At 42.1% G+C, this 27779-nt stretch overlaps 1 protein-coding gene across 1 annotated transcript in view; it reads right to left on the bottom strand.

Annotated features, from left to right (window-relative positions):
• Positions 1-27779, bottom strand: part of SLC25A48 (solute carrier family 25 member 48) — a 249519-nt gene that overhangs the window by 39184 nt on the left and 182556 nt on the right. Inside the window, exons 5-6 of the mRNA XM_086931515.1 lie at positions 17086-17331; positions 1971-2104 (exon numbers count right to left, since the gene is read on the bottom strand). Coding sequence (XP_086787641.1) covers positions 1971-2104; positions 17086-17331 — 380 coding nt within the window. The remainder of the gene's footprint in view (positions 1-1970; positions 2105-17085; positions 17332-27779) is intronic.

Raw genomic sequence — 27779 nt, 5'->3', positions numbered from 1 at the left:
TTTAGACCTGCCCAAACCTGCCACACACTTTAGACCTGATTCAAACTTTCTGGACGGGTATAATAGAAGTGATAAGAAAGGTGACAGGCCTATCGATCCCATACGAGGACAAGTGGCTGTTACTGGGTGGAGAAGAAGTGGCTCAAGATTGCATACACCTGGTTAAACATGGCCACCGGGTAGCAAAGCATAACCTAGCTAGACTCTGCGGAGTGAATAGGTCTCCCACAGTCCGAGACTGAGAGGACTGGTGCCAACTGGCTGAGGCGCAGCATATCAGTCCCTGGGCTGTGCACACAAATTAGACCAGATCTGGAGACCGTGGATGCAGTACAGGGATATCCGGCATACTGGGAGAGGAAGGGAGATGGGGAGGGAACTGGGACACATCAGCAGTCTAACAATGAATCCACGACCCGACACACTACGCATTGAGTAACGCCAGGCGATAGGGACTGGGTACACAATGACATTTATTGATGTTCGGCCCCCTGCAAGAGGCCCAAAGTGTGTTTTCTAAATTGTTTGCTGATGATCTGTGATTCTTGAATAACGGCTAAATAAAAATATTTATGAAAAGAAAAAAAGTAAAGAAGAAATCCTGAAGTTGTGGGCTCTTTGTGCCCATGAACGGGTATAGTTTGTGCCAAGATCTTGCTGCCTGCGCCGATCACCCACAGAACCTCTGATAGACCCGATTCTTTGCGCTACAGTGGGTGCAGCGATCACCAGCAATGTGAGTTCTGCATATTATGCTGCAGCATTAACAGCCCGCAGTGACCACCGACGTGAATCTCCAGTAACGACGGACCAGATCTTCGCTCTACAGCGATGACTGTCCATGATGCCCGGCATGCCCTTTGGGGTGCTGGGCACAAGGCCTGAACATCAGAGGTCATGCAGACAATCACACCTCAGCACGGGTCGGCCAATTTCTAAATTCTCTGCAAACCCTGCTGCTAATCCAGCACTGTGCATGGTCACTCAGAAATCTTGTGGTTTCTTTTGATTTTAATATATTAATACGTTTTAAAAAGGCAGGGATTTCGTGAAGAAAAAAAACAGTAATTTAAATTATGACAGTGATCTAAAACCTCCTGAAATTGGCCAGGTATGATTACCATAACTCGTGTCTTTGCCATGCAGTGCTTATGACCTCACATCTAACATCAGTGATGACATTTTAAACATTAATAAATAGCAAAAACACTCATAATCTTAATACATGTTTTTTGTGTGTGACAAGTGAATATAGTGGAATTATAAAGCAATTCCATTGCACAAAGCTAAATCGACTAGTTGGCATTAAGCCCATTGATCTGTCGGGTACAAAGAATTGCACAACATGCACAATACCTTTCGAGCTTACTCAATACTCCTGAGAACAAAAAAACTCGCTGTTAGTTTAAGACATCAGCAAGCATTGGGAGCAAACGATCATAAACCATCATTTAATAGACTATTTATTCTTATACATCCAAAATCCGAGCAGGGTCAATGCTTCATAAAAAACGCTTAACATAAGTATCCAACCACAAGCTCCTTGCAAAGTAAACTGTACGGAGATTGAACATAATTCAGTAAAAGCAACAGTGAAAATGCAGATCAAAACAAAATTGGGGCAGATTTACATTACATTTTACATCTCAATAAAAACGCCACGTTTGGATTTCATGTTTCTGTCAAATAGAAAATGGAAAGATTGAAAAATCGATTCCCTGGGGGACATTCACTACAGTGTCTGCTGATTGGCTGTTTCAGCGTGGGTGGAGTTGTTTGCAATTGACTGAAAAGTTGCAGAAAATGTTTCAGTGTCATCTCACATTTAGCAACAACATTCCTTGCATTGCTCACTTTTTCCGACCGAGGATTCAGGCTCACAGGAAAAAATATATGATATAATTTAGTATCAGTGACTCTGAATTTCATGTAGCTCTTAAAATGGGAAAGGTGAATTCGATGTTTCCTACCTTTAATCCTTCTTTCCTATAGCTTTGGCATATACAGTCAAACACTCCTGTGTATTTATTTGTGCTCACTCCATCTGCTTGAAGACGGCTTTTCACAACATCCATTGGAGTCGCGGTTCCCCAGGATATGGCCCCTTGGTATTTGAAAAAAGACATCTTATTTATTGGCATGAAGGAAAGGCGAAGCAAGATTCAGTTTAGTTGCGTGTCTTTTGGTTTTCTTCTTCAAAGACATCTAGCATGCAAGCTATTATGCTGTACATATGTTAGCAGTTAATCCTGAAGCGCTGAGTGATGTCAGAATTCAGTACACATGTTGCCCCCCTCTTTGGGACTGGAGAAGGGAGCAGTGGCGGAAGAAAGTTGGAAGAGAGAGTACTGAAAATAAGCATTGGTAAATGCACTAGTCTTCACCTATGTGATTAAGAATAAGCTGCTTTTTGTTATAAATTCTAGCTTGCTGAACAGTTGTACAATATGAGTTACAGAAAGTCTGTTAAAGTGTTACGACTTGTTTATGTACAAAAAGGCAGTATATTGGGCTGTTATTAGTTGTATAGTGCAGACAAGTAAAAATCAATATTGTTAAAAATGAACCGAAAGCCGGAACTAATAGAAGTATTTGATGCAATAGCAATACTATGTGTTTAGAGGTGTTCTGACAACTTTTGGGCCCGGGTGCCACTGCACCTGTTGCACCATTTAAATCAGGATCCTTTTAACTGCAAGGTAACTGCAACTGTTACTGCCTGACTAGTAGTATAATATAGCAATATTCGGTGCTTAGTGGAGTTTTGACAACTTTTTGGATTGGTGCCACTACACCTGCTGCACTATTCAAATCATTACCCTAGTGCCTGAAAGATAACTTGTGACTGCCTGCTTAATAGTAAAATACAGCAATATTTGGTGTTTAATGGAGTTATGACAACTTTTGGCCCTGGTGCTACTGCACCTACTGCATCATTCAAGTCAATCCTCTTTTTAGGTCTCGTCTATTCTATTCCGCAAGGAATAAGTAGACAAGAGTATTGTGGGCCAAATAAGCTTTGAAACCATCACGGATTTTGTGGAGTGCATGTGCTCATGCATGCGCTTTTTACCATTTGCTGCCGAGCCGCGTGCCTCCCACTTCAAAGGGATCCGCTAACCCCGCCCGCTGCTTCACACTTCACGGCCGCCAGGCCGTGTCTCGCATTTCTCCTCCCCCCCACCCCACAGCCAGCCACGTTTCTGTACAGTCTCATGGCCGGCGTTTGATGTTTAATTGCGGCCGCGTTTAATGTTAAGTCTCGCGCAGCATTCTTTTTTTATATTTCTCTTTTTTTCAGCAGCTTTATTGCCACCCAGAAGATACTGCCCTTACGATTTCACCGCAGGCATGCAGCGGAGCACCGTAGTAATGCAGTGCCATGGTGCCATCTTGGAAATGCCCCCTCACCTTCTGCCACTTTAACAATTCTAACATCCTTCTCTTTCAATGCGCTCCCGCTCCACCACAGCAATGCCAAGAGCTTGTTTTTATTTCACCCAATGTATTTTTGTATTGTTTGCCTTCAGCTGACGTTCGGCCGCATCTTTTGCTTTTGTCTCGCGGCCGCGTTTAAAGCATATTTGCTGCCGCGTCTAATGTATACTCATGGCCTTGTTTCATGTTTAATTGCGGCTGCGTTTAGTGTTAAGTATCGTGGCCGGCGTTTGATGTTTAATTGCGGCCGCGTTTAATGTTAAGTCGCACGCCGCATTCATTGTTTATATTTCACTTTTTTTCAGCAGCTTTATTGCCACCCAGAAGATACTGCCCCTACGATTTCACAGCAGTAATGCAGTGCCACAGTGCCATCTTGGAAATGCCCCCCTCACCTTCTGCCACTTTAACAATTCTAACATCCTTCTCTTTATTCAGTAGCCTGTACTGTCTTGTTCAACACCTAATAGTCTTTCTCCAAGGTATTATCCCAGATTCACATACAGTTCCAAGAACAGTCACCAAATTCCTTCAGTTATTGGTAACTTGCAGTACCAATCATGACTGCCAGGCTCTTTCTCAAGATGGCGGCTGCAGGGAGCACCTGGAGTTTCCAAATGTGATACAGCCCAGTACTCTGGGTACTAGGACACTTATAGTTAGAAATGACTCTTTAACTTCTGGGTACTAGGACACTTATAGTTAGATATTACTCTACAACTTCTTTAACTGTCCAATGCTAGCATTGGTTAGTCAGTCAACGATTAGCCCTTGGGAGGAAACTCAGAGATTACTAAAAGGTGAAAAAGTACCTCAGTCGCCTGTCTGTTAACACCTTACAAATGCACAGGGCCCCCCTTCTATGCAATCAGGCTCTGCACGGCTCCCTGCTTTTTTCCCTTTCACCACAGGCCTCTTCTCTACCTAAAGCCCTTTGTCTCATGCAACCACTATCCTGCAGCCCCTTCACTCCTCTACACACCCAACTTCTCCAGTACCTCCCCTCTTACTCATGTGGCCGAAACACCCCTTCTCCCCTATGACACTCCTCTGGTCCCTCCTGCCCCCTCTCGAGTCACCTGTGCCCCTTACCCTTGCCTACCAAGTAAACTACCAGCCTTCATCAACCGCTGTCCTTTGCACCTTTGAAGTAGAGGTTGTCCGATGCCAGAATGAGAGTTTTTTTTATTATAATCTGCAATCTTTGGTATTAGACACCCTCCTGTTTCGAGGTGCAGTGCTGCTGGACACCCTGCTGGGTCACAAACGGTGTATTGGCAGAGTCTCTACACTAACAGATCAAGGAGAAAGCGGCACATATTTGGCCTGCTGCAAAAAGACATACATTTTTTAGTTTAGCACCGAAAAAGTAGTACTTTTGGGCTGCCAGATGTGCCATCTCTAGCTGAAAAATTCAGGGTGTTTCGTTCGTAAAATAATACATCTTGAACTCAGATTTGCATAAATAAAACAGTGACAATGAAGAGTAGCCCTTTTACATATGTCCAAGCAAAGAAGGATTTCTGTATCTAATTCTTCTGCACTCCGAATAATCACTAGAGCAGAAATAACTTCAGACCTGGCGTGCGGTATGATTTTTAATGCTGTAACCACTTTTGAATTAGATTTTCATGGATACATTCAAAATCAAGAGCATTGTTACTACATTAATTATTCAGATATAGAGGTGGGTGAGACGACCATAACTAAAGATGAGAAAAAATAGATTAAAAGACAGAAAGAACATGAGGGGAACATAGACTTTTTAATGTATTTCATTTAGTTCTTAGAAGTATCATGAAGTGTAAACAAAACACACTGCACACACTGCAGCATCACACACACTGCACCCTCACACACTGCACTGCACCATCACACACACTGTACACACTGCACCCTCACACACACTGCACCCACTGCACCCTCACACACACTGCACCCTCACACACACTGCACCCTCACACACACTGCATCCTCACACACACTGCACCCTCACACACACTGCACACCCTCACACACACTGCGCACCCTCACACTCTGCGCATCCTGCGCACCCTCACACCCTGCACACCCTCACACCCTGCGCACCCTCACACTCTGCACCCTCACACTATGCAACTTTACACTCTGCACCCTCACATACTCTACAATGGAACATACACTCCAAATACCACTCAGTGCCACATAACACTCTATATATCTATCGCCCTCACTCTATCTATCTATTGCATCACCATAGAATCACTCAGCAGCACCACAGCATCACTCAGGGGCACCACAACATCACTATGCGCTACCACAGCATCACTGAACGCAACAGCATCACTCGTCGCCACCACAACATCAGTCAGCACCACCACAGCATCAATCTGTGCAATCATTCAACAACAACTGGTTCAAATATGTTCTCTCAATGTTTCAAGCTTTATTACAAATGTCACAAAAATATGTTAATATTTCACTTTTGTTCCTGGATTTTCTTCACAATAAAATGCAATGAACATAATCTTGACAAAAGTTATTTAGAAAAGCATTTGCCATTATAAATTACAATACCTATTATTTAAGTATTAATTATTAAAAAAATAAGACATTTTTATTTGTAGTATCAATACATCTAAGTCACGTAAATACAACACATGTTGCATTACAAATGCTATAGGTGTCACATTCAAGATCCTGTTGTCTGCAAGGTAACTGCACTTGTGACTGTCTGTGTGGTAGTAAAATATAGCTTAGCTCTTGTATGTTAATTTTATGTTTAAAGTGCAATGTTTATTATAACATTTAGAATTCGATCATAACGCCAAATAGATTAAGTTGAAAAAATCAATCCGATAATGCCTTCAAAGTGCAAAGAAAGGTACTGAGGCAAAATAGGAAATGCCACAAACATTCTAAGGCTAAAGCATATGCTTTACACAACTAAGTAATAAAAAGCAAGTATTCCAGCATACTGTTAGAAGCTGTCTGCCTTTTCCATGGGAAGAGATCTTATCTTTACAGGGAATGGGGCGTAAACAGTGTGAACAGCTTTAATGGAAGTATTTTAATTGCATGCAGCCTGGGGAATTAACAAAAAACTGAAAGGAGCCCCCTTTTAAGATATATTAAATACAAGAGATTTCACAAGCACAGTACAAGCGATGTGCAGGCAAAACCTAAATTTACCCTTTTATTGCAGCATGTAAACCTACCCACTGGTAACCCCTGCACACGATAATGTTACAGCCAAAACTTTAAACACACACATTCTACTTTAGATTGTGGAATGTGTTTAATTGAATTGCAGAACAATGGGCATCCCAAATGGAGTTTTTGCAAGTCTGCACGAAATCCTTTTAAAATAATCAGGTTTTGAATTTTCCAGAAAAAATTCCTTAAATAATCCAATTATAATTCCTACCAATCCAGAGAATCATGTAAGTGTGGGACGGAGGTCGTTCGCTCATATCTAGGTGGTTATCTCTGAGATGTCTGTCACTTTCACTCAGCATCACTAACCACCAAGGACCCTGCTTGCTTTTACACACTCACCCAACCACAAACAAAAACTTTTCACTCAATGATGAACTTTCAAGAAAATACTGAAGCAAACCACTGGCTTTGCAAATGTGACTTGATAAAATAAAATTGAGTCCAGGCGCTGCAACACTTTTTCACCCCAATATATCTGTCTTTTTATTTTTGACAATGGCAGCTTGGAAATCATAATTGTAGGCAATTTGTTGACATTTAATAAGCACACACTTCGTTTAGCCCTTCCTCAAGGAGCCATCTCAATGGGATTCTAGGCATTTGAATGTTACAATCACAAACAAGAGTTTGCAGTCAGTGACTCGATCATATGATGAGAATGCTCCGATCCCTTTATATAGCTGTGTGCCACCACTTGCTTGGAGTACGGATGATCAACAGATTCCTATGTAGAGGATAATCCACGTTCCTGTTGGGTAGTTTATAGTCAATTTAATATCCTTAGTCTGTGGGTGGGTGAAATTGCAGTCGGAGAAATGATGTCCTAGGTCTTTACAGATTGCATGTGGTACTCAGTGGCCAGTAACATGTCCTTTACCCGGTGGTGAGAGACAGTCTGATCTTGGTTTTCAGTCTTCATGAACTGACAGACCTGTCATATATGGAAGCCGACCACATGGAGTCTGATCTATCTTGGATGTGAAGAATGTCAGTGGTTCGATCTAATACATCTTGCGTTATTTGTGTACAAATCTTGGCCAATTAAGACCCGGGTGGTTTTCTGCCAGGTGACCCCTTCCACACCGAAATTAAAAAAATCTACTTCCTTTATTTATCGCGTCTAATATGTCACAGTACAGTGGATGCAATGAATGACGTAGGCTTTCGCATTACCTATTACTATGAGGGAATAGTCACTGCTTTATGGCTAAATTCAATTGCTATATCATAAGCCTGTACATTCTAAGCAAGCGTTTGCAAAGCCTATCGGCCTAACTGTTTTATAAGTGGAAATGCTTCTTTGTTGATTGTCTAGTTTGTCTATGTGGCTGCTTGGATGGCCAATGAATAAGAGAAAGCTTTAACGGTTGGTTGGAACAGTGGGTGCTATTGAGTGACCCTGTAAATGGATAATTAATGGTGGGAAGGGGATAAAGGGATAGATGAATAGTTCAATACACAAGAACGTGAACAGGTGCATGGGTGAAAGCATGAATAGATGATAGATGAGTGAATGCACAGATGGATGCAGAAAGGTTACAGCTATCTTACTGGCAATAACCCCAGAAAGCAGTACAGATAATGTTATAGAAACACTAGAATCACAAATAATGTGCTAGTCCAGTCCTTATACAAGGATAAAGCAAGGGCTCCCTTGGGCAAAGAGTACCCACAATGCAAAAATAATTAGCACCATTATGCCAATACAAGCATTATGCCAACACTACCCACATCGTGCCAAGAGCGCCTACCATAAGGCCCATCATTTCCCCCATGTGTCTTGATGGGTACCATATCCCAAAAACGTCTGATTTTTGGATGGTCTTTAAAAAAACATACAATTTATAATATTTGTTTTCCTTGTGACTATCACTGGGTCATGAGGGAACAGAGGAGAGGAGCACTTACAAAGAAAACACCAACCTGGTACAACAAGGCCTGTCAGCTAGGAAAGACTCACTTGCTGTGTGCTATTAAAAAGTGCTCGAGGACAGAAAGTATAAAGACCAAGCATGATTATAGAAACCTCCTAGTTAAAGCAAAAAGAGAATGGGATGAGGACCAATGGCTAACGCCAGCTGAGGCTCTAGATAAGAGTGACCAAAAAAGGTTCTGGAAATTAGTAGCAGTGAATTCTTCTAACCTTAATCCTTTAGATCCAGTGATCATGCCCGACACCTGGGTCACCCATTTCAGCGGCCTATATGACTGCCCGCAGCAAAATAATGTGGCAAAGAGCGCCCCCCTAGAAGAGGCTAGAGGGTCCCAATTATCTAATGTGACTACTCCATCCTCTACTCTAGCGTCTCACTCACTCTCACATTTACTCTATCTGAAACTTATAAAGCAATTACTCAAACGGAAAAGGGCAAGTCCCCAGGAATGGATGGCATTCCGATTGACCTCTATCTCTCTGAACCTGACATATGGGCACCCTATCTGAACGCTCTATCGAATTATATATCAAAATACAATATGAACCCCCCCCCCATCATGGCAAAATACTGTCATCATACCCATTTACAAAAAAAGTGAGAGAACTATCCACTCAAACTATAGGCCTATAAGTTCACTCGATGACTAACAGAAAATCTTCTGTAGACATGTTCTATATAGATTAAATGAGTGGATGCAACAAAACAACATCCTGGAAGAGTCCCAAGCAGGCTTCAGATCGAAAGTCAGCACACTGGACCAGGTCCTCTGCTTCAAGGTGATAATCTGGAAATATATCACCTTGCTGCGTGACCACCTATACGTCGCTTTTATTGATTTAAGAGCAGAGTTTAACCTGGTCCCAAGACACACTGTGGGAGGTGTTAGATGGGTATGGTATCCCCTCAGACCTTTTAAGAATACTTAGGCTCCTTCATGAAAACACATGTGCGAGGGTGAGATGGAACACCACAGGGGATTTGACAGAAAAGATAGAGATTGTGAAAGGGGTCAGACAGGGGTGCGTTCACGCTTATTCAGGAACGGCGCAGTGAATAGTTTGAAGGCATGCAAACAAATGTATGATGTTACAATGCATACATTTGGAATGCATGCCTTTACAATGCAGTTTTTACAGCGCAACATCTTTTACAACGCATTCTTTTACATAGCATGCCATTACACCGCTTTTTCAGAAACTACCTTTACAACACATTCCACTACATCGCATTATACCTTTACAATGCATACCATTACAATGCATATCATTACATTGCATTTAAGGTAAGTGTTGGATAGTATAGGGGTAATAATTACTATTCTAACTCCAATGAGAGCAACAGTAGGGTAAGTGTTGGATAGTTTAGGGTTAAAAATTACTATTCTAACTCCAGTGAGTGCAACAGTAGGGTAAGTGTCGGATAGTGTAATGGTACTATGCGTTGTAATGGTATGCGTTGTAATGACCTGCGATGTAATGCCTGCATTGCAGTGACATGCATTGTAATGACATGCGTTGTAGTGACATTCAATGTAATGGCTGTAAAGGATGTTGCGATGTAATGACTGGTATGTAAAGTTAGTGTGATGTAATGACTGCATTGTAAAGGTTGTTTCCCCATGTAAAGACGTAGCCCAAAGAGTGGTGGGAATACCAACCTCAATACTAATGTTTGCAGTCGACACCCTGCTAACCTCCCAAACCCCTATGGGCCTGCAATCTGAACTGAACGCCATTGTCACTTTTTGTGGGGAAAGAGGGCTAGAATTAAACTCATCCAAATTCAAAGTTATGATGATTAATCCTCACAAAAGGTGCAGACGTATAGTGACTGTAGAGGGTCTTCCCCTAGAGGTAGTCCACCACCTCGACTATATGGGGTCAGGCTAAGTGACACCCGAGCATGGGGTCCCCAGATGGAAAAAAGGAAATCCATTCTCCATCAGAAAGCCTCTGCCATAGCGAGGCATTACAGGGCAGCGTGTGGAGGAACCCTCTCCCCGGTTATAAACATATACAAAGCCTTAGCCATAGCATCAGCCCTATATGGAGCCGAGATCTTGGGATATGCCGATGGAGAGAGATTAACAAAAGTAGAAAGTATGTTTATTAAAACACTCTGTAAACTTCCCCTAAACTCCCCTACCACTCCAGTATGACTAGATTTGACTCTCAACTCTATTTATTTAACAGCTGTCTCAAAACATCTGTTATATTGGGTCCGACTATGGTCCACGCATGAGTTGGTAGCCTATAGAGAGTGTGTGAAAGACCTTTTGGCTTTGGACAGAAATGCGAGAACATCGTGGCTGAAACAAATCCAAGAAATAGCACATAGAATAGGCATGTTTTAGCTATGGTCAGCCTCTGACTCAATAGTAAAAGGAGACGCCTCAAGAGTAAAACAGTCTTATTGGGAGGCAGTCTAGCTCAAACGTGGGAAGTGCATCAAACTAACACCCTTACAGGCAAGTTCTTGAACGACAAGAGTTCACTAGGGTTTGAACCATAGATGAACAGGATGCACCAACATCAATCAATATGTTTGAATGTCCAATATAGGTGCGGGGTTCTGCCGCTGAGATCACACACCTTTAAGGGGGCTAATGTATCTCCCCAGACCAATTCCTGTCCAAACTGACAAATGTAGTGGAAATAAAGTCCAATTTTATGTTATTCTGCCCCCTCTACAGGAAGGCCCGTAAAATATGGCTGCTGGCTGCATGCAATCTTATGGGCGTGAGACATTACTGGGAAGCGGAGAGACTCTTTAAGAGTGATGCTTGGAAACATTTAGCTCTTACGGTCTCACAGTACTTGAGCCGATGCTAAAAATGTCGGGGAACGGGACTGCGTCACCAGGGAAACCACGTACAGAGTCAGAACAAGTTGTTCCGATGGAGCACAGGTAAGCCATGAAGAAGCACACTCCTTGAAGAAACAGTAACCCTGACTAAACGACTACTAACTTGATTCCTCTTTTCTCCTAATCAGTAAGAGGTTCTCCTGACTAGTTGGTGCCTCGATGTAATAAAAAACAACGAACTCTGAGGTAATGATTAATTTCAACGTCTTACGTAATTTTGCTGACCTTTAATATTATCACGCACAACAGCACTGAACATCACAATTCTGATTATTATGCCTAAGACTATGTTATGACCTCCGTAGAGACTAAGGATTTCAATGTAACAATAAGAGCGCTAACCATCCAGCGAAAAGACTGCTCAGTTTACACTTGTGCCGAACGATAGAGAATCCACCATTATGTACCGGCGCCCATGAGACAATAGCGCACACGATGTAGAGCGTTTACTGAAACAATCTAGGCCACACTAGCCCTTTATCTCGACTACAACCAAACATGTGTTTACAATATACAATGAATATCACACTACCCTGTTAGTTCACACAACCACTGTCTCGCTAAGAGTGTGCAGTGACATTGCGACTATCTAACTACTGCACAGCATTTTTGAAGGAATGAGCTAATGTGTATTTACAACCACATAATACCATTGGAATTTACATTTATGTGAAATCCAAAGAAACCAAAAGATGCCGTACAAAAACCTCTACCTTAACTACAATACAGAGACCATGGAGACCATCTACTGGGTTTGCCACAACTGTCCTAACCAGTTTGCCACTGAGAACATGACATATGTGTTATTTCCCTGTTATACTCTTCCCTAGTCCGGCTTTACACACAAGCGTGAATAGAACGCCCACCGCTTTTTACTTACCCTATTCCAAAGTGTATATCCAAGGACAGTAAAAGTACATGACGGTCACAGTTAATTGAGATCTAAAGAAACATGTTACCAACTAATAACACCGTTTTTTCTGTAATGTTTTTCTTTACTCTTTTCCATTTAGGCACAGATACCATAGATCTGACCTTAACCAATAAAGGTGGTGAGTAAAAAAAAACCTTACTTCACCCTAAAGAGCTACAATTAGGCCCTTAACATACTGGTCCTGACAAAAGCCTCTAGAGGTTTCAAGAGGCTGAAACATGTTGACCATGATGACCACGATCACCAGTGCGATAGACCAGTAACTGGATCTACAAACGCACAACTTTGTTTTTAGTTTCCTACATCATATTCCTCAAAAATAAAACACACAAGGCTTGATTTTATGAATTGTTTTTCACTTTTTTTTAGCACAAACACACCCTCTTTTATTTCTGGCCACTAATGTCAAGCCAATTGGTAGTCCTCCATGTGGAAGTCAGCATACCTAACAAAGGAAAAGAACCAATGATCATGCTGTAACGGTACACAAAGGCTGAGAATCAACATATACCGCCCAACGCATGTGTCCGTATATGAGGGTTTTTTACAACGATGGCCTGCCACGTTAATTAAGACCATGGTGACACAGGACAAGTGATAATGTTTGTATTCAGAGCCCTTCACACCACTCTTCTGCAGTTTCTAAGCACTGTAAACAAGAGGTTACCGCTACCCAGTTTAAATTTACCGATCTCGTATGAATATGGAAGGCGCTTTTTGAAGCAGCAGAAGCCCTCTGTCACCATCAGCTAAAATGCAGAGTGTGACGCTCCCCCTCCACTTATGTGCTACATCACTAAATGCATACAAGTTCCCAATGACGAGACCGATTGGCATTGCTAATGCTTGTTCATCAAGTGTCTACATCAGTTTCCTGGCAATATATGACTGTTGCATTAAATTTTTCTAGTTTGCCATTCTTTTATCAGATTTGAGATTTTTTAATGTAAACTTCTGGGCAGCTTCAAGTTGTTATTAGATTTTTTATCTCTTTGAACAACACTTTAGCACTTTGACACTTTGAACGTTTTGGTGGTTTTTAGTGTTCTTGCACGCGCAATTTATATCTATGCTTCTTGACTATTCAAATAATGGGGTTTTCAATTGCTGCTCAGTTTTTTCTTTTAAGAATGTCCTTCTGCTTCAACTATTCCGATTGTATCGGAGATTTTATGTATTTTATGAGATTTTATGTATTTTATCAAATTCAACAGCGTGTTTTCCTTATTTATTTGGTATATTGTTCCAAATATATGTGGACTCTTTTTGCACTAGCACCTTGAGAATTCAGCACTTGCACTTTAAGAATTCCTCAAATGTAATGAGGTAAGTATAATCCTTCTGTGTTGTTACTCTGTTATCTACAATTGAACAATTATGATCTCTGATGATTAATAATCATGTTGTAGAACTGCAGGACGTTGTTTAGACAATCAAGCGTCAAATATTGCATTTTTGGTATAATTTGTCATGTCTTCGTGATCACGATATTTTTCATTTGGGTGCATTAACCCCAAAGTCTGTTTATTATGTCTATGAGGTCTTTTGTCCTGTTGCACTGTGGTTGATGTTTGTTTTCACTATTTAGATTATGGCATTTTGGCAGCGTGTCATGTGATCAAGACCAAGGCTCTGATGGTCGAAACGCATCAAGGGAGGCACTAGCCTGATTTAAACTATGTGCTGTGATATCATTAAAGCACCTCTTGGAATTTGATCATCATCATCAACAAAGCTTTATTCGACAGTTTGTCATAAAAGCATAATCGAGTACATAAAACATTCAGAAAAAACAGATAAAATAAGTAGTATCTCTCAAGTATAAAAACAAACCTTTTATAAAGTTACAAAAATACCAATATTAAAATCAGTAATCACTCATGTAAACGCGGCTCTTAATGTCAATAGAAGTGGAACAATACAATATAATTCATTTAGGTGTCATAATCATGTGTAAACTCATCTATATACATGTCTATGTGGGATTTGGGGATATATACACAATGTACATTGATCACGATGCCACAATTGCTTTGGATCTTATAACCCATGCACAACCTAAAAATTCGGTACGGCAATGAGAAAAGTAGTAACCATGTTTCTGTGCGAATTAATCTCTGAGCCACATCATATTTACTGGTGCCCTGGGTTCGGCAAATAGAAGCCAGACATATTCGCCTTGGAGCTATATAGGCGGGGCAGACAAATAACAGGTGGGCCAAAGACTCAGAACTTTCATTGCAACTGGGGCAAATAGTATCTATAGATGCCACCCACCTTGCAGAAAAAAGTTTGACAGGAAGGGTGCCCACTCTCAGTTGAAACAGGAGCTTCCTATCATATTGCTTTGTGATAGCGTCCCAGTAAGGCTCTAGTTTTTGCAACGGTTTAGCCATAAGGAACCGACCCGTCAATGTTGAGGGATCACTATTCCTAAAGGTGGTGGCATCCACCCATCCCCAGTAAATGTCCTTCATTTGCTCTCTAGACGGGAACCGGGAGTTCTCAGAGTTCTCCCACAGGACCACCAAACCAATATTTAACAATAGAGATCGAACTTGCTGTAGCCAGGAAATCTTTTTAAAACGATCGAAACTTATTAGATCTTTGAAGCCCTCGTCATAATGTGCCAGTTCCGGAGTTGTCCAGATTCTCTGCCAGTACAGCAGGGGGCGTAGTCTACCACTGCCCGCCAGTGCTTTGTTCCTAAATCATGAAGTATGTGCTTTAACGGAGTACTTTGCGGAAGGTTTGCTGTTTTTCGAAGGAAACTATTTTCTGCTGCAGGAAGTTTAGACAGATTATTAAAGCCCCAGAGTTCCACCCCATATAGGACTGCACTGACAACTTTCATGTTATAAATGGTCAAAGGAGGACTCACTGGCTTAGTAAAGGATGCATTAAATTCAGCTAATATAGTAACCAATAGTTGTCGATGTTTTAATGTGGCCATGTCCAGATGCTTACCCCATTTCATGTTATCCTGAATAATGACACCTAGGTATGTGAAGTCTTTCACCTTCTCCAGGGGGCGCTTATTCAGTAGCATTACTCCTCCTGAGTATCTTTGCGAGTTAAATGTCATATATTTTGTTTTTGAGACATTTATCCCAAGCCCCGCATGTGGCAAACTTCCTCAAAAAGTATTAGCGCACGCTGTAAGCAGCTCAGAGTCTTTGCTATTAGGAGGGTGTCATCAGCGAACATAAGAATCGGAATTCTTATGCCCCCCCAGCTTAGGTGCATCGGTTGGGTTATCTTCCAAAAATTTTGCAATGCCATTTATAAAAATAGAAAACAAAGTTGGGGCCATAACGCAACCCTGTCTTACTCCCCTGTCCACTCTAAATAAAGGAGTAGCCTGACCTTGGCTTCCCCACCTAATTTTCGCGTTGGTGTCCCTGTGGAGCCTGGATATGAGGGATAGTAAATCATGGGGCATCTTTAAATCAGACAAAACTCTCCACAATCTATTTCGAGAAATGAGGTCGAAAGCTGCCCTTAGATCTACAAAGTCAGCAAACAAGCTGCCTTTTCCACTACCACCGTTTTCCAGTAAAGAAGAGTGAAGCGAAAGGTCTGGTCAATAGCACTTATGCCCGCACGAAAGCCTGCTTGGAGAGGTGATAGAATATCCTGCTTGATAAGCCAATCCTGGATTTTATGTAATACAAGGCGACCCATGATTTTTTGGGATGAATCAATTAAATGTATGGGTCTATAGTTCCCTGGATTTGATTTATCCCCCTTTTTGAATATTGGGATAATCTCAGCACCTTTCCAGGACTTTCTTGGAATTTCTATCTTCAACATTTGGTGGTCCGTACCTTGTTCGTCTCACCACACATATGGTGGGCTAGGATTGTTTCTATTTCAAATTCATCCAGAATTGGATGTCTTCGGATATGCGGACTCTCTCTTCAAGTTGTGTCAAACTGACGAGCAGCCGATACTGTCTCTGCGATCCCACTGACCCAGAAGAAGCATGTTTTCAGTCTGCTCCCTGCTGTAGTTGGATTACCGAGTCAGAGCAAGCCGTTTCCAGCGACTAGCCGGCGGGACCCGAGTGGTTGGAGGACTCAAGGGACCAGAGGCTTTTTTGTTCTGGTAGATTTCTCCTGACATTGTGCATTTATCCTTCAGCGGGTGGAGAGATTATACGTTCGTGTCTACAAGGTGCCGGGAGACATTCTGAAGCCCCGTCAGGAATAAGTGCAATTAGTCCTTTGTTATCATGTCTTCCAATGAAGATATATATGTACACACATATGTATAATAAACCTAAAAAGGATGCATTGACCCACCACTCCATGATGGTACTCCTTGTACTGAAAGGGGGCTACTTTTGAACCTATTGTGTATGTTCTGCACAAGTAAAATGGCAGCACTAACAGTGAAGCGAGGCAATAGCTGAAGTGGCCTGACCCACTGCCCTATGCTGTATTAGATTGTGGGTGGAGGCAAAGCATGCATAACACTACCAATAGAAAAGAGGGCTAACTGATGCATTAGAATAGATGTAAGTAATTGTATTAATTCATAAAGGGGTTTGTGAAAAAAACAAATGACATCGGCTAACACCAGACTTAAATATATAATGGGTTGCCAAATGATCAAAATGTCATCAATACATAAATTAAAGTATTTTTAAATTCTTTTAAATTTAAAGTAGAAATTGGCAGTATTTTTCTTTAACAATCAAAAGTATATTACCTGCAATACCTCCTGCCATCCACACAGAAAAGGCATTTGGTGCTGTGTGACCTTCTGGTGTGATCCATTCACACAGAAATGCATACGGGATAAAGTATAAGCAATATCCAGGAATATCTCGAAGAATCATTGCATTAGCTCCTCGGTAAAGTCCTGTTATCCCTTCATGACGGAGGATCATACTAACACAATGAACAGGTCCCCTGTAAGTAACCATGGCACCTGTTTGCCTTAAAGCTGTGGTTTCTGTGAAAAAAATAGGAGAAAAATTAACATGTAAAGTAAATGGAATTGAACAAAAGCCTTTAAGGGATTCATTTAGCATGTAGCTCATTTAAAGCATGCAAAGTACATTGTCAGACCCATTCGAGGAGCCACATGCAGACAGAATCTACTGGGCCACAAGTGTGGAGGTTGGTGTCATTTGCCTCTGACATTCAAGGGGACCATCCTATTATGGTCCAATCCTCACTTAACTCTCAAAAAAGTGAGGGCAATCAATAAAAGGCTTCTCATCAAACTATTGTGGGGGGGGGCAAGGACTGAGAAATCAAATAGTCAAACAACAGAGACAATAATTCAGCGTCCATTCCATTGCTTATCTTAGTAAAAAGAAAGTCCTTCAACAGCACATCAAAATGCATCACAATTTGATGGTGGGTTCAGTGACTGGTTACATGATCCACCTACTAGTTCTACTTAATTTGTAACCCATTTACTTTGTGCTATCCCAATTATAGGGTGCCTCACTAATATCTAAAGTGAATTATAAGAGAAAGGGTAAAAGGTACAGATTAACTACAGGTGCAAGTTTATTAAAATACTACAGTAAGAAATTGGAGTATTATTTGAGGGGGGGGTGAGTACTGACCTCAAATAATAACCACAATCCTTTACTGATTAAACCCTCAAAGTCATTACATTTATCTCATATCTACCCCTTGGTAGCTATGGCACAGATCAGACAGGCTTAAGTTAGTAGCAATGGATTAAAGTATCTATGCAGTACTCAAACAGTAATGAAGTCAAAATACAACACAAGAATAATACCATAACATCTTAGAAAATAGAGTACCTGTTGTTAAATAAGCTGACACCGAAATGACAAACATCCAATAAGTAGAACCAGAGTTATGAATTTTTAAAGTGTAAATCTAAAAAGTGTTCAGAGCCAATTGCTGTCATCTGGTTAAGCCTGACCGGGATAAGGATACATTTTAAGGCCAACTGTGATGGAGTCCATGTCAAAGAAAAGGACCAGATGTGTCCCAGTCAAAAAGTTACCTTCCTACTTAGAAACTTTCATGGAGCAAAACTCTTCACCCAGGCAGCAGGATGCAGCCGAAGCTGGGCTCGATGTCAATATGGAGCCCAAATAGGAGGTCTCGGTTAGGTCGTTAATGAAATCCAGAAATCTATGAGTGGAAAATTTCAGGTTTCACTCCCAAACAGCCCTTCACATCAATCAGATACAGGCTGCAGCTTGGTCTAATGATGCTCCCAACTTTCAAATGTAGAAACTCTTCTCTAGCTCAAATTGCATCAGCGGGACAAGGCTGCTTGCTGTGGCCAAAGAGGGCTCAATGTCATCGGATGCTAGTCAACAGTTGGCCAGCTGAATTGAATTTGCTGTTGCTGAGAAGAAAGTAGAGGGAGCTGCAGTAAACTCGTTCCCGGGGGTGATGCACTCTTGGCAGATTGGCTTGGCAGGTTAGTCCTGGTCTCATGCTAGTTTGCAGGGTAAGAAGTTATCCAAAGGTTACAAAGCCCCAGGTTTCATGAATCGTTAGGAGGAGTATAATTTCTCACCAGCAAAGGATACAGGACCTTGACGATAGGAATTGGGGGTCTAGACTCACTCCAGCAGGGGCCATCAGCAGGGTCCAGACAAGTCCTGGTGGAACTGGCCAGAAGGGAATGCTTGAAAAAGCCTTCATGAAACTGGTTGTGACCCTGTAGCAAATAGGAGGTGTCCCTGTTGCAAATAGGAGGTTAGCTTTATGACCTTTGGGGTCCAACTCTTTGTCCTGAGTACAAGAGGGAGAGCAGGTCCAGTGTTTAGGACGCTTCTCAAGTCACAGACAGCAGGTCTAGTCTTTCTGTTTTTCACAGGCCCAGGAGTGATCTGAGGAGGATGCTGTGGGTCTATACACACAAAGAAGAGGAAAGAGGAAAAATCAGCAATCAACCTCCAATTCATAATCACAAAACACAAAAAGATTGATGAAACATTGGAATTTTCAATCTTCTCGTTGATCTCACATTTTTTAGGAATAATGCCCTCACTCACTAGCAGTGGCATGGTTCATCATTTGGCATGCTACAACACCAATAGCACTGTAGTAATTACAACAGTGAAGTATAGTCATAAAGACTCAAGATATAGTTTTCAGCTGGAGTTCAAGTCCCATGAGGCTGCTTGAGTCCTGGAGGCAGACTCTCCTGCATATTCCACCCATTGCACCTGCTTCCACTTATCCTCAGTTTGATAAAGCGCACTTCTGGATCTCGCAGTGCTGGAGTGTTTTTGGCAGGACTACGAGTCCCAGGAGGCTATTTGTGTCCTGCAGGCAGCCTCTCCCGCATCTTCCACCCACCGCACCTGATGCCATTTTTTAACAACGCTATAAAGGCACTTGTGGATCCCGCAGCGCAGGAGTATTTTTGGCACAACTTCAAGTAACAGGAGGCTGTTTGGATCCTGGAGGCGGCTTCTCCTGCATCTTACACCAACTGCACCTGCTGCCACTTGTCCTCAGTGCTAAAAAGCACACTTCTGGATCCCATAGAGAGGGAGTGTTTTTGGCTGGACTTCGAATCCCAGGAAGCTGTTTGGGTCCTGGAGGTGGCCTCTCCAGCATCTTCCAACTGCCGCACCTCCTGCCACTTGTCCTCAGTGCTATAAAGCACCCTTCTGGAACCCACAGTGTGAAATGCACCCAAGTAAAGCCTGAGCCAAGGGCCAGCCCTCTGGGCTGCCTGCAGCTGACAGAGGTTGGGCAACCCCTCTTGCCTTGGTTTCCTCAGTCCCCTCACACAAACTGAGGTAGTAAATGTTCCTCTTTTCTTGTTATTTTATAAGGCAAGGACTCCCACACTCAGAGGCACCTTCCTTTACAGGCCACCAGGACCCGCGCACAATTTAGTGAAGACATCACGGACTTCATCACTCCACACGCGCTCCCCTCCGAGGATTACATCCTTTTGGGAGACCTCAACTTTCACCTTGAAAAGAACAACGACCGCAACACCACCACCCTTTTGGACAACCTCGCCAACCTCGGACTTAAACAACTTGTCACTACCCCCACCCACATCGCAGGTCACACACTCGACCCTATCTTCACCTCCAGCAAACATGTCTCCTTCAGCCACACCACAGCTCTCCTTTGGACTGACCACAGCTGCGTTCACTTTACCTACAACAAGCCCACATCCAAAAACCACCCCCAACCCACTCTGCAAAGAAACTGGAACAAAATCACCATCGACCAGATCTCCTCATCACTTCTTCAAAACCCCCCAGCCCACTCCTCAAACCCCGACCAAGCAGCCACCAACCTCACCCAATGGTTATCCAACAGCGCCGACATCCTAGCACCACTGAAAAAACGACAAATCAAACTAGGCAGCAAGAAGGCCTCCTGGTTCAACAATGATCTTAAGAAATCCAAGAAACTCTGTCGCTCCCTTGAGAAGGCCTGGAAAAAAGACCCAACCACCAGCACCAAGGACGCCTTCAAAAACGCCACCCGCATACACCACCAACTGATCCGAAATGCCAAGAAAGCCTCTTTCAAGGACCGACTAGATAACAACGCCCACAACAGCAAGGAATTATTCAACATCGTCAAGGAATTTACCAACCCCTCAGCCAACTCCAACGACATCACCCCCTCTCAAGCCCTCTGCGACTCCCTAGCCTCATTCTTCCACGACAAAATTGCAGACATCCACAACAGCTTCGACAACCGACCCGAAGACCAACCCACACAACCCCCTGCAGGACCCCCACCCCCCCTGAACATCCTCAATGACTGGAAGCCAATCTCCACTGAGGACACCATCCGTCTGATGAACTCTATCCACTCAGGATCCCCCACAGACCCATGCCCTCACCACATCTTTAACAAAGCAGACTCCATTATAGCACCGCACCTCCGAGACGTCATCAACTGCTCCCTCAACTCCGCAACCTTCCCGGAAAGCTGGAAACATGCCGAACTCAGCGCCCTCCTGAAGAAACCCACAGCTGACCCCACCGAACTCAAAAACTACCGCCCTATCTCACTCCTTCCATTCCCGGCCAAAGTCATCGAGAAAGCGGTCAACAACCAGCTCGCCGCATTCCTCAAAACCAACAAATCCCTCGACTCCTCACAATCAGGCTTCCGAGCCAAGCACAGCACTGAAACCGCCCTCATCGCAGCAACAGACGACATTCGAACTCTACTGGACAATGGAGACACAGTCGCCCTCATCCTCCTCGACCTCTCCGCAGCCTTCGACACGGTCTGTCATAGCACCCTTCTACAACGCCTCAGAAACGTCGGAATCCAAGGAAAAGCACTGGAATGGATCACCTCGTTCCTCACCGGAAGAACCCAGAGAGTCCGCCTTCCACCATTCAAGTCAGAGGCCACTGAAGTCATCTGCGGCGTACCACAAGGATCTTCACTTAGCCCCACCCTCTTCAACGTATACATGACCCCCCTCGCGATCATCGCACGCCAACACAACCTCAACATCATCTCCTACGCCGACGACACTCAACTGATCCTCTCACTCACCAAAGACCCGAACACTGCCAAAACCAACCTGCATGAAGGAATGAAAGAAGTAGCCGAATGGATGAAGCACAGCCGTCTGAAACTGAACTCAGACAAAACAGAAGTCCTCATCCTAGGCACCTCCCCCTCAGCCTGGGATGACTCTTGGTGGCCAGAGGCCCTTGGTAAAGCACCCATCCCGACGGACCACGCACGGAACCTGGGCGTCATCCTGGATTCCTCACTCTCGATGAACAGACAAGTCAACGCTGTTTCTTCATCTTGCTTCAACATTCTTCGCATGCTCAAAAAAACATTTCGCTGGATCCCCACCGAAACTAGAAAAACGGTCACCCACGCTCTGGTCACGAGCCGACTGGACTACGGAAACACCCTTTACGCCGGTACCACCGCAAAACTCCAGAAAAAACTCCAACGCATCCAGAACGCTTCAGCCAGGCTCGTATTAGACATCCCGCGTAAAGAACACATCTCTGGTCACCTGAAAAACCTCCACTGGCTCCCCGTCAATAAGAGGATTACCTTCCGCCTCCTAACCCACGCACACAAAGCACTCTACGAAATCGGACCCGAATGCCTCAACACACGACTGTCCTTCTACACCCCCTCCCGCCAGCTACGATCCTCCAACCAAGCCCTTGCCACTGTACCTCGCATCAACAAAACCACAATGGGAGGCAGATCCTTCTCCTACCTGTCAGCTAAAACCTGGAACTCACTTCCCACTCACCTTCGCCTTACTCAGAACCACCTAGCATTCAGAAAGCAACTTAAAACGTGGATATTTGACAAGTAATTCCCCACCCTTCTTCAAGCGCCTTGAGACCCTCTGGGTATGTAGCGCGCTATATAAATTTACTGACTTGACTTGACTTGACTTTACCCACTATAAAATGGTTAAAAGGAAACTCTCTCAAGGTCTTGTGAGCAAAAGCTTTAAGAGCTTGAAATCCACTAATTATATCACTGCCTAATTATTGGACTTAATGGAAAATAAAATAATTAATGCAGAAGATAGGTTAGCTGCAACTAAATATGCTGCTAATGAGGCCCTGTGTAGCGCTATCGTGCAGGCTATGGGTGCCGTAATACCATCAACTATTGAGTGCCTAACCCTTACAGATGTAGTTGAACAAATTATAAGTCCATTAAGCTAAATCATGCTTCTTGTGTTTCCAACTAGCCATTGGAGTTAATTGATCTTTCGTCTGATCAAGATCCAAATTTTCCACAAGAAAAAAACTGTAAACACCCGGGATGGACCCCTGGTATGATCCCCCAAAAAGACACCTAGGGCCTCTAATGCAGCATAACCAAAAAATTGACAACTATAAGAGGCATGTGAAGGATCAAGATACTCCTGTAAACAAGAAGATGGAGGCGCTGACAAAAAAAGTACATGAAAAGCTTGATATTATAGACCAATAGGTCGACTTAGAGCTTAGAAAAATTGACAATACACTCAAAAACGTAACAACGCAACCCAGAATGGAGTCACTGCATACACAAAACAAACTGCCATTATAACCAACGCACCCACAATGAATGCACAGCCTGCACCAATAAGCTCAGTTAGTATGCCTCTCCTACCTGAGTTGCCAAGTCTCCATAGGATCAGAAGTGACATTTGGGCGCGCCCCTCAAAGGCTTTTTCATCAGAACGGGAGGGGAATACTGTATGTCAACAAAGCAATGAGAGAGACTGGTTTTTGGCTCCTCTCCCAGATACCCTACATTTGCTGCCCAATGTCACCCCTTATGTCATCGTCCTGAAGGACATTTGTTAATAGGAGCCATAAGCTAAAGAGAATTGGTCCAACCTGAAAGACAAAGTTGCCCACTGTATGACAGTCCATATTTGTGACAGCAACTTCCTATATCAGGAAATAATCATGGTCAAAAAATGTCAAATTTAGTTGGGCATGCACAGAAAACAGGACATGGCGACTGTATAATTGTAAACATCCAACACCCAACTATGGTAGAGCTTCTCCTTTCTAATCTTTATCACAGGCAACAGAATCAGAATCACCCCAAGCGGAGGACTGTTGCTGTACTCTTGCGATTCTTTTGTAAACCTCAGGTACTCATCCCCAGACTGCAGGGCCCCCCGATGACAACCTATCATAATAATTATAGAACAGGCCTTTCTGTGACTAGATCAAATAGATTTGCCCCCCTTTCAAGTCTCAGTGAACAGGACTGACGTTGAGAAGACCACGGTGCAACAGAGGAAATTAGAGGGCTGGGAGATGTAAGAGCTATGAATGCTGACCGGGAGGCAGGAAACAAGAGAGACACTCACAATTAACACATTAGTCATCAGATCTTGGAACATTGCGGGAATCCAAAACAAATTGGATAATACAGAATGGCAAAGCCAGACAAATACTGTGCAGCTGGTATGTTTACAGGAAAAGTGTCACCCACAAAATGCCACCATTGAGGGCTTCATTACTGTTGTTATATCTGCAACTCCATCTAAATATGGATGAGCAAAGGGTGGCTTGCCAATCTTAATATCAACTACAGCTCCAGTGACACTAAAGAAGTTATACACTATGTCTCCTTTTTTAGCTGGCCCTTTTACAGACTGATGTGAAAAAACACTTGGTATTGATAAACTTCTATAATAATGTATTTAACAGCACAATATATAAAGCAGTGGAGGATCTTGATAAGGAACTAGAACAATTTGTAATGGCACTCGAGGTAGAGTGCTTATACCTGTGGATCGGGGATTTTATTATCAGTAAGTGCTAGTACTCAATAATGGATGTATGCGGATACATCAATGCCCTAGAGAATAATCAGGCCAACTTTTCTCAAGACAGATATTGGTATTCCATTAATGAAGCATTACTAAAATACAATCTAGAATACTGGAACTAGGTGGTGACAAGGAAAATGTCCCCTTGCCTTCTTTTCAAGGAAAAATTATTTGTTCATATATTGATCACATAATACTCCAAGTGAATGGTTTTAGAGTTATTCAGTTATCTTATTGCAGAGCCCACTAGTTTTAATGATCACCTTCTGCTTACCTTAATCCTGAAAATGTGAACAAATCAATATGTAACCCCACAGCTAATGGCCCATTTTGACATTGCAAGCAAATATGGGATTTGCCTTAAATGGACTGGGTTTAATGAAACAGCCCTTCTATAAAAGGTTGTAAAAGATAATAAGGAGGATTTTATAATGCTTTCCAAACCATAGCCCCCAAGACAAGATTGTAGCAGCTTTCAATAAGATTATGCCTGCAACTGCATACAAATTAAAAGTGGTCAATAAGGGTTCTAGGGAAAAGAAACCAGGTTGGTTCGACCATCCATGCACACAGACCAACAGAAACCTAAAAAAGCTCTACAGCTAACTCCCAGGAATAGAGAGGCGATTAAATCACTCAGATATATATCTATAAACAAGTGATAGGGAAGAAGAAGAAAGAACCAACTACAAGGCCTGGTCCAGTATGGAACAGGCAGTGAGAACCAGTGACACCATACTGTTCTGGAAAGTTATACATTCCCAGTTTCCTAGAGACAGCTTAGGGTGGAGCCATTATAGAAGCCTTTTTAACCTTCAAATTGAACAACTGCTCATCTCTGAAAGTGATACAACCAGCACCCTTACAACTGGTTAGTCGAGAAGAGGTCATACATGCCATTGACAAAACTGCTACGTGATAGCCCCAAACCACGACAGGGTTCCAGTAGATGCATTAAAATCCTGTATAGCCTTCTGGACTCCAATATTAACATAGGTATGCAGTGCTGTACCACAAGGGATTATGCCTTAAGAACTTAATAAGAGAAATGCTCAAATTCAGTTCAAACATGACATTAGCACTACGAGCATATCCTTCCTAGAAGTTCAAATCAATAACTAAACACTAGGTTGGAAACTACAGTCTTCAAGAAAAAAACAAACAGGAACAATCTACTATTGTTTAAAAGCTGTCATCCACCTAACCTCATCCAAAACCATATTCACAAATGTTGAGTATAAAAAGAATATCTTCCCCACAAGAAGCTTTCAAAGCAGCACAAGTGGATCAAACAAATAATTTTTAGCAAAAGGGGTAGCCAAATTCCATATTATACAAAGCAGAAGCAAGAACATCCCTTATTCAAAGACCAGATTTGTTATTGACTAGAGATAAAATATCTCAGAATCGAACGGTTTTAGAACCTAAATATTCCACGAAATCGGCAGCAATAAAAAGGATTATCAAGAGATGTTGGGGACTTCTGCAGCATGAACCAGACTTCAAAAATGTATTTGAAAAACAGCAATTATTTGCATATACATGAAGCTAGAACATCAAAGAAGTGCTGAATAATTCTAAACCGGCAAGCACCATTTCTGAAACGGTCACTTAGAAATTATATAACTGCATACATTTCAATAATATGATTCTTGGAAATACAATTATACATTCACAGTCGGGAAAGCCAGAGAAACTATGGCATTCAGGGGAATGCAACTCAACATTCTTGATGTATTGCCTTAAATGCCCTTGTGGCTCGATGTACATTGGAAAAACAGAACAAAAAATGTGGATTAGAATAACAGAGCACTAAAGCATGATACAAAACAAAAATACTAACTTCAACCTAGTTGTACACTGGTTAGAGCACAAACATACATAATATAGCCCAACTAAAATTTGTTATTCTAGAAATATTACAAACTAGTCCTGACAAAGACAATTCCAAACTTTTATCAGAGAGGGAAATCCGGTGGATAAAAAAGTTTAATACAATGACTCCTAATGGTCTGAATGACAAAATGGATATGGTTTGTTTTTTATAACTGATGCCAGCAGTTTGTTTGCAAAAGATCAGTACACAATCTAATTAATATGTGTTTGAATCAATGTCGTTCTCAACTTGGCATGTTGATCAGTGTACAGAACATTTCAGTCATGAGAAATTCATCATCATATTTAGAATCATTGACGTGCATTGAGTGCAATCATATGCCATTTGCATCATTGACAATGTTAAACTATAAGAGCTTCTGCCAACTCCTAAATAATAACAAAAGTATGTTAGTTTTGTTTTGGCGTTCCATCTCATTTATATATTTTCATTTAATTGAGTTTACATCATGTACAGTGACTGTGAGATAAATGATCACTTATGATCCCCATGTACATTTGTTGCTACGCACACTTTTCTCCTCACAAAGTAGATCTTGTGATTCAATTTATATTTATCACTTTGCTTTTCACTATCTTCACCACTGTGCACCATATTCATAATGTATGCACACCTCTGAGATGGCATTCTTTTTTTAATCTAGTCAATATTTTTTTTACAGAACAGTTTGTTTTAGTTTCTGTGATATCAGCCATATCAAGCTTTGGTTTCTATACAGTAGCCCACAATTATTTACAACACCTGAGGGCTAGGCAGAGGAATCCGAGGTATTCTTTCTTGAATACAGGCAGCTTCACACTAATTCCCCATTCCTCGTTAACGATTTCTCATTTGTAAGAACTTCAAGATGGCGACCGTGTTTCTTCTAAGTGGTAAACACTGATATAATCACTCCCTTTCTCTTTGCTATTAGAGAGTTAAAATCGTGGCTATCACACCCATTTCTGCTATTCAAAGACATGCTTCAGTTATCAAGTAACATACACGATATTTGACTAAAGGTAGGCAGCTTTGTTTTAAAAGTTCCCATATAATATTCTCCACATCAGGGCATTACTTTCTAGTTAATTATATTATATTGTTTAGAGAACTAGCGGTTAAACATTTGAAGATTTTTCAATCGTCTTGATACTTAATGGTCTCCTCAAGGACACCATCATAAGGTACCTCATATCTATATCTTATAACACTCTAACTCAATTAGTTGTATTGCACATTGATGTATTTCGTGCTTCAC

The sequence above is a fragment of the Lissotriton vulgaris genome, chromosome 7 (assembly GCF_964263255.1).
Source record: "Lissotriton vulgaris chromosome 7, aLisVul1.2, whole genome shotgun sequence".
In the NCBI taxonomy this organism is placed as follows: Eukaryota; Metazoa; Chordata; class Amphibia; order Caudata; family Salamandridae; genus Lissotriton; species Lissotriton vulgaris.
This window is presented reverse-complemented; position numbering and strand designations above follow the sequence as displayed.